We start from the raw sequence: 8,443 nt of genomic DNA on the forward strand, positions 1-8,443 counted from the left end.
GGGCTTTTATTTAAATATAAATGTGAAATTTGGGATATTTTGCAATGGGTGGTTTCAATTCCTATGTTAATAGGCATGTTTTGTTTATGGAATAATTTTCTTGAGTACAAAGTCTAACTATGTTTATATTTTCTCAGTTATACTGTTTCTGTAAGATGATCTTAAAATATAAAATTAATTATATTTAATTTAATTTGACTATTAACATATATATAAAATATGTCTTAAGGTGATACTGACCTATTTATTGTTTATATCTTGAATATGGTGTGGTACTAGTTGTTAGACTATTTAAGTAATAAAACCTTAGACTTGATCATATAATTAGTAAACATCAACTACATTGTTTTATTTTTCACCAAAGTTTACATTTTATCTTATATAAAATGAGTATATATTTTATTAATAAGTTATTAACAAACTTGCTTCGCTTTTTATATTGTAATAAAAAAAGGTTTATAAATTCTTAAATGAGATGGTTTCATGAGACTTATTTTATTAAGCTGGTCCAATGTGTATTTATTGTGTTAATTAAGTGATCGCTAAACAATTTAAATTGAATACCTTTTTTAGTATTAAAGAGATCACTTATAACCTTAGATTGATTATTTAAAGAAATTGAAAAATTATATGGATTTGTCTCATGGTTAGTTGGTTTGATAAAAATAATTTTTTTTATTATAATTAGTAAATCAAAAAATACAACTTAATTAATAGCGTCATTTGATCATCATAATTTGAAATAGAAATTTAAACAAGAGTAATAAGTTAGCTACACAGGATTTGATAGTTCGTACTAAAAGGTTCGGATAAAGTTAGTATATCTAAAGAAATAAACAATAAAATAAACTTTTTAAACAAAAATATCTCCAATTAGCTTCGAAAAATTTCAATTCTGAAAATAAGCGTCTTCATGTCCGAGCCTAAGGTCAGAGTTTGTAACAAGAGAAAAGAAATTACTTTGATCGCTGTTAGTAACAACGAACAAAGAGGAATAATGTCATAACATTGAAGAGACAGAAAAATAACAAATAGTTTGCTCGCTATTACTAATAGCGAAAAAAATGTGCCCTTTTAAACGTTATGACATGACCCTCTTTGTTCGCTGTTATTAACAACGAACAGAATAATTTTTTTTTGTCTTGCTTACTGTTAGTAATAGCGAACAATCTGACCTTAGACTCGGACACGAAAACGCTTATTTTAGAAATTAAATAAAAAAAACTTATTTTATTGAATCTTTCCTAAACAATTCTGTGTAAACAATTTATATGTGACTATGTGAGCATCTAGAGCCTCAAAAAGAGGGACCATTACAAGATGGGCTATGAACAAAAGCTCATTGTGCTCCCCTACTGAAACCCTACTTATCCAAGAAAATGTTTCTACTACGTAATTGGTACCTTTTGCTAAATGATTGTTCTTCTAAACGGAATTGGATTGAACTGAATATATAACGAAAGCGTGGTACTTAATTAGTTAATTATAGTGATATATATAAATTTAACTAAGCTAAATTGAAACTAATTGGAAAAACAAATTATAGAGAAGTTGTTGTATACGTTATTTTATATTTTCTTTAGATTTTAATAGCTGCAACAGTTCCTGTAGCAAATACTGTTCATAAACTGATTTTATTTGGCATATATTTCTCTATGTATTGTGTAAAATAAAGTCAAGTGCGATCTTGTTTAATTCGTTTTAATGCATATTTTCATAATTAACTTTTTAAAATTTTTTATCAAATGAACTTAAAGATATTAAAGATTAAAATTGTGTAATAAATAGCATGAAAAATAGAAATATAGCAACTATTAAAAACCAAACGAAATAAGAAAAAATAAAAATGGTATTTAGGAAAGTGCAAAAAAAAATTTAATATTAAAAGAAAAAGGATATCTTTTACCCATATAATGAAATGAAAGGGGAAGATATTAATATATATCACTTTGCAATTTGCTTACATTCTTTTTGCAATTTGCTTACATGGATTGCCATTGTTATTATATTCTACATATAATCGTCATTAATGACAACTAAAAATCACAGTATTTCAACTTAATATAAGTGATTAAAGGAAAGCTAGTTGCAAGAAAGTAAACAAATGTATGAATATTCAATTATTTTCTGTCACCCAAAAATAATATTATCTGCATTACACAACATTTGTTACAATTATAAAATACCAAGAAAAAGGAAAAAATGGACGATTGAAGAAAAAGTAAGAAAAATATATGAATAAGATGAAAAAAATAAATTAAATGTGTGAATAAAAATTTTAAAAAATAGTATGAACTTTATAAATAAAAATTAAAAAATATAGCAAATACTAAGAGACAGGTTAACCAGCAAAACCGGTGGGAGGAAGAGAGTAGTACCAGCAAAAATAAAAATTATAGCAAATAGAATCTTTGGAGATATTACTATATATTAAAATAGTGCATCGAAAAGTGTATAAAATCAAAATTTCATATTATATAAGGTTGGGACTTGCAAAATCTAAAATTATATAACTCGATTACACTTTTGAGAGACTATTTAGTTAGACGACTCTAAAATAAGAAATTCATATTTTCATAATTTGTATCAGCCAAGCTATTTAACCTATTTATATACGCATCTAATAGCTAGTAAGAACGCCTCATTAAGAATTTATAATAAATATTGGAGAAACATAACAACTTACTGATCAAATTTTTAATTATGCATAATTTAATAGAAGTACATAAATAAAAAAAACATTGAATTTAGTAAAAACAAAAAATCTTATATAACAAGTATAATTGATTTATTGTGAATTATCCAATACTTGTATGAATTAACAATATCCATACAATTACATACTCCTAGTTATTACTTCTATGTAATTTAAAATTTCAAACTAATCTACTAAAAACGAGGTGGATGAGTTCTACAAATAGGACACGTGTCATCCCTTTTCAGCCATTCATCCAAACAATCCCTATGAAATCTATGCAAACATTCTGGCAAAATCTTCAGTATATCACTTTTATCATATTCAGATAAGCAGATGGAACACGCGGCATCTTGATTCCCTTTTTCTCCCATCAACACCGTTGGATACGAATCTATGATCTCCTGGTCTAACCCCTTGCGCTCTACCCGGTGTTGTTCTTCGGCTTCAGTTCGAATTTCGGCTTGGACTTGGGCTTGGGCTTGGGCTTGGGCTTGGGCTTGGGCTTCACTATTTCGTTTCAAATAACAGAGCTTAGAAAGAAGATAAACAACGACCAAAATACCAAAGAACACCGCGAAAGGGTGAGCATAATCAAACATTATTAATTATTATTATTGATTATTGAAAATTAATTATTGATTATTTATTGATTTTCACCAAATTTTAAGAAGTAATTTTGGTTGCAAATGAATGGGCTTAATTTAATAAGCATATGATTATGATAGTAGTAGCATCTTTAAGTCGTTGATATTCATTTAGTTAAGTCAACTGATTGGAAATTGTGTGGAAGAAAACATCAAGTGGTAATGTTGCTGCGTCTTGCTTGGGCTTGATAGTCTCTTTCAACCTGATATTTTGGCGTAATTTCCAAGAATCTAATGACTAATAGTATCAAGTTTACTACTAAATTGCGGTTAAAATTGGAGGTTATGTGCATATACAACATTAATTGTGTACTTAGAAGAGGAGTCGGGGAGAACGACCCTCGCGCCTTCATCCAAACACATAGCTTATTTTATTTTCAATCTTACCTTGTCTTATTCAATTAAAAAAAATATATGGGAAATTTCACGCTATAGTGAAATATATGTGGAGTCATAAACATTATTAAAATATTAAAATAAGGATGGTTAAAGTTATTTTTGTCTAAAATTTGTAATATAAATGAAAAGATTTCTTACGGGAACAACAATAAAACACCTTAAAATGAAAAGGAGAACTTCTTTAAAAAACGAAGACAGTACATAATTAAAGATGTAGTATTTTGAAACGGAGAAAGCATGTTTTTATAGTGGTGGTGACTTGTACACCAGCCCACTGGTAATGATAAGCTAATCCACATAAACCCATAACAGCTTGTGAGTTGTGACAATTTACAAACATTTTTCTTAAACAAAAATAAAGTCCTATATAAATAGAAAAAAGCATTTTTACAAAATTTTTGAAGCAAATCTATGTAGTATATAGACTATTTCAATGAAATTACATTACATTTTACAATAATTTCTTTTGCTTTTTTTTTTTTGTATATCTTAGATCAAGATTTCTATGAAACAGAGGAACTAAAATAATGAGGTGGATGAATCCTACAAACAGGACACGTGGCATTCAATTTGAGCCATTCGATCAACCAATCACGATGAAATCTATGCTTACATTCTGGCAGAACCTTCAACACATTGCTTTGATAATAATCACATAAACAGATAGGACACGTGTAATCATCTAATTGTACCATCTTGCCATCTTCCCCAATCACAACCGTTGGATACACATCTATTGTCTCTTGATCTAACCCCTTGGACACTCCTTGAAGTTGGGACTGGGTTCGGGCTTGGTCCTGGGTTTGGACTTGGGCCCGAGTTTGGGTGTGGACAGGTATCTAGGCTTGGATTGTTCCATTCCAACACAACCTAGAGAAAAGATAAGTGAAGATAATGACACCAAATAACAAACCTAATGAAAATATATGATTGCAAACCATAATTGAGAATCTTGGGTTCAAATAATGGTTACAAATTCTTTTCCTTTCACTCTTATGACACGTATTAATTCATTTACTCTTTTTGTCTGTAATGATTCTCTAATCTACTTTGAACCAAAACAAAAAGATTGTCTACCATACTATTAATCAAGAACAATTATGTGGTCATGTGGAAAATAGTTATGTGTTGTAAGATCGCCTATAACTTAGGGGTTCTTACGAACTCTCAACAATGAACAAAGGAAAGAACAATGAAGGAGATGAGAGGGATGAATGTCGAATGGAAAAAGGAAGCAAATTTTTGTTGTTTTTGTGTTAATTTCGAACATAAGCAAAAGGAAACGATAATGGCTAACTCAATACTCACTATAAATCCGTATAGCAAGTAAGGAGGCTCTTAAGGCACAAGTGTAGGCGCCACTTACACTAAGTATAAGAACTTTTGCAAATACGACTCCAATCCAAAAATCATACAAACAACGAGAATTTGAAACCCAGTTGTTTCGGGTTTTTCTTTATCATTAATTCACTCCGTAAAAATGGAGTACAATATGAAATATATATATATATATATATATAAAGGAAAGCAAAAACGAAAAATAACTACTAAAATATACTAAGGAAACCGTGAGGGAAGAACCAGTCACAACCGTTTGGTGGTTACCAAAAGTGGCCGATTGGTAACCGCCTCCCATGTGTCCAATTTGTGAGTAACTCCTTACGTAACTTCTGTTCTATGATTTCCTATTTACAAAAACCGAAAATAACTACTAGAAACTAACTCTAACTTCTAGTAACTATTATTGTTTCTACAAATAACTACCTTAGCTAAATTGGACTAAACAGGGACTTTAAAGATGATGGTTTTAAGCATGTATTCCACACGCCAAGATGCTTGAAACTTAACTAAAATTTTCGACCTCTTTTCGTGCCTTTGCTTGAACTTCATCTTTGATTGCTTCATGATCTTGTGCTTTCATACTTGCCTAAAGACTTTCTAAAACACTTAAAGTAACATGACCTTTTAACTAAAAAACTAACACTTAACATAAAAGGTTCGACTCAAATAAACACAAACTAAAAGCTAGTAAATAAAATTCAGTTTTGATTAAGACAATGCTTGACTAACGATGATCTTTGAAAGATGGATTAAAAGATTTCTTGTTGAATTAGGGTGTGCCCATGCCAACATTGTTGAGGATGAACTGTAACCGCCTCGAATTATGAAGGCAAACACTAACTGGAATTTAGTATTAATCAAGCGGAAGCTTACTTTTGCCAACACAATTAAGGGGTTACTTAAAGGTCAAACCAATATTCAAGTATAATACTTGAACCAAACCAAAGCAATATAACGGAAGTCTTAACTGTCCAAAATATAGGAAAATTACAACCAAATCGAAATAAGTCCAAAGTTCAAATTACATCCTTAAAATAGTCAAATCTAAACTAATAGTCTCTCAAATACAATAAAGAGATCTAAACAAAAAGGGAGTGATACTCCAACTCGGGTTCAACTTCCGCTCGCATATCCATTCTCCGTCGAGGTGCCATAGGGGTTTACTCTAAAAACAAAATCATTGGAAAAACATACAAAGCATAATATCAGCAAAAAGGCTGAGTATAAACACACTGGTGTCCGTCAAACAAGTTATTAAAATCCTTTTTTTTATTTGAGTAAATTCATTTTGAAATATGTTTTTTCATTTGATAAATCATATAATGATTCAAATCCAGTTCAATGGCTCTATAGTAATTTCAAATTCTCATTTTTCATCATAAATCATAAGATCTCAATAGATCCAAATCAATTTCAAACTCATATCATAAGTTTACATGGGTACTCTGTAAGCCATCATGTGACTCGTTTGGTAGTCGGTCTACCGTCCGCAACATGTCCGGCAAGTGTAACACAATGGTATTATGAACAATACGCGCTCAGCATTGGTGAGCCGTTTAATCATGCACACAACATTTGCTGTGGCATATGTACCCGCCATTTAAGCTAAAACATTTTTTTGTACATAATATATATCTTGTAATTTTAATAGCATTTAAAAGTCAAAAATATTAACTTTTTCCATATGATAAACATCTTTTATTTGCACATAGCAAAACATACTTTATTTGCGACTTAGAAAAATCAAATCATAATATTTCCCACATGGGTAAAACATGCTTAGCATAATCATATCATTAAACATAACCTTTGTATTATATTGGGGCATCGCTAGCATGTATGGAAATGCATCGTAACAAAAAGTAATTAAAGTTCAATACGATTTTTTTTAAGGAAACCACTAAAATGTTTCGTTTCAATCATTCTTAAAGTAAATATAACTTAAAAGGGTTTTGAATATTCATTCAAAACAACTAGAATATGATTCATAAGTCTATAAAATCATTACGACCGAAGATTTCATAAAACACTATTTTCTTAAATACGAGATAGTTTTGCCGGTAATAAAATCGATAATTGATTTACAAAGTACATATTAATTCTCCAACAAGGCCCAAATTAATCAAGTCATTATAATACCTTATTTAAAATGAATTTAAGGTTGTCCCATCAGATTATAATTGGTTATGCGAATTTATAACGATCTTACAATTATTTTCGACAATTTGGGTATTTACCATTATTTAAATGGTGTCTTAAGTCCGTAAAATTTATAAACCATCTAATTTAAAATTAATTTATACTATGAGGCAGTAGGTTATTAATATAATTATAATTTTTTTATATAGGTCTATTTTTACCCAAATTTAATTAACAATATTACACTTTTTAATAAATAAACATTTTCTATCAATTTGATAAATTAGTAAATAATTAATAATTTATTTTGTAAAATTATACCAAAGTTTCAGAAGACATATAACATGTTTATTAGGCCATTTGAACTTATAAAAATCATGTATGATGTTTTATTATTTTGTATAGACACTTTTAAGACTCAAATCTGACATATAGACCCTTTTGCATAAACTTTTGTAAGAAAATTATATACTTTACATTATGTGAGTTGATACTCAAATCCTATGGGTAGGGGTCTTGGACCCTAAGAGGTCTTGAATCGATTCGACCCTAATTTAGGTCTCTTATGTGTATTTATTTGTTGGATTTGAATCTTTACATTACGTGAGTTGATACTTTGTTAGTTTATGTAATTTGATATGTAGTCGTTTTATCTATACTATAAAAATAAAAATAATTAATGAATATATATATATATATCTATATCTATATATATATATATATATATATATATATATATATATATATATATATATATATATATATATATATATATATATATATATATATATATATATTTCATATTAAGAATCTAAATGTTGGAAAACTTTACATATTTGGTTGCTCAATTAGTATTAGAAGTTCTTTGTTAGATGAAATTGTTTAAATAATTTTATACAGATGGACGAAACTGTATAGTATATTTTTCAAAGTTTTTTTTTATAAAAATAAAATATTCTTAATTTTGGACCTAGATCCAAATCCTACAGATCTGGATCCAAAATTTCCAGACTCTATGAATCTGGGTCATGATCTAGGTCCAATAATTAAAATAGAGTTTGAATTTGAGTGTAGATGGATCCGATCCAAATTTAACTCATGTCCATCCTTACTTCCCACTATTAAGTTTTACTTTTTATTTTTTTACGGTATTTTTTGCATGCAAGTGTGATTACTTGTCTAAAAATTAAATATTTAATACTCCTTTTAATTTTTTTCAGTT

The 8,443-nt window shown here is 28.7% G+C and overlaps 1 protein-coding gene across 1 annotated transcript; it reads right to left on the reverse strand.

The window, feature by feature from the left end:
• Positions 1-2,673: 2,673 nt before the first annotated feature.
• LOC130805109 (putative RING-H2 finger protein ATL69) lies at positions 2,674-3,787 on the reverse strand. The gene has a single exon (XM_057669741.1). It carries the CDS (start codon positions 3,295-3,297, stop codon positions 2,890-2,892), a length of 408 nt encoding a protein of 135 aa, XP_057525724.1. The 5' UTR covers positions 3,298-3,787; the 3' UTR covers positions 2,674-2,889.
• Positions 3,788-8,443: the final 4,656 nt, after the last annotated feature.

This window comes from Amaranthus tricolor, chromosome 2 (assembly GCF_026212465.1).
Source record: "Amaranthus tricolor cultivar Red isolate AtriRed21 chromosome 2, ASM2621246v1, whole genome shotgun sequence".
In the NCBI taxonomy this organism is placed as follows: domain Eukaryota; kingdom Viridiplantae; phylum Streptophyta; class Magnoliopsida; order Caryophyllales; family Amaranthaceae; genus Amaranthus; species Amaranthus tricolor.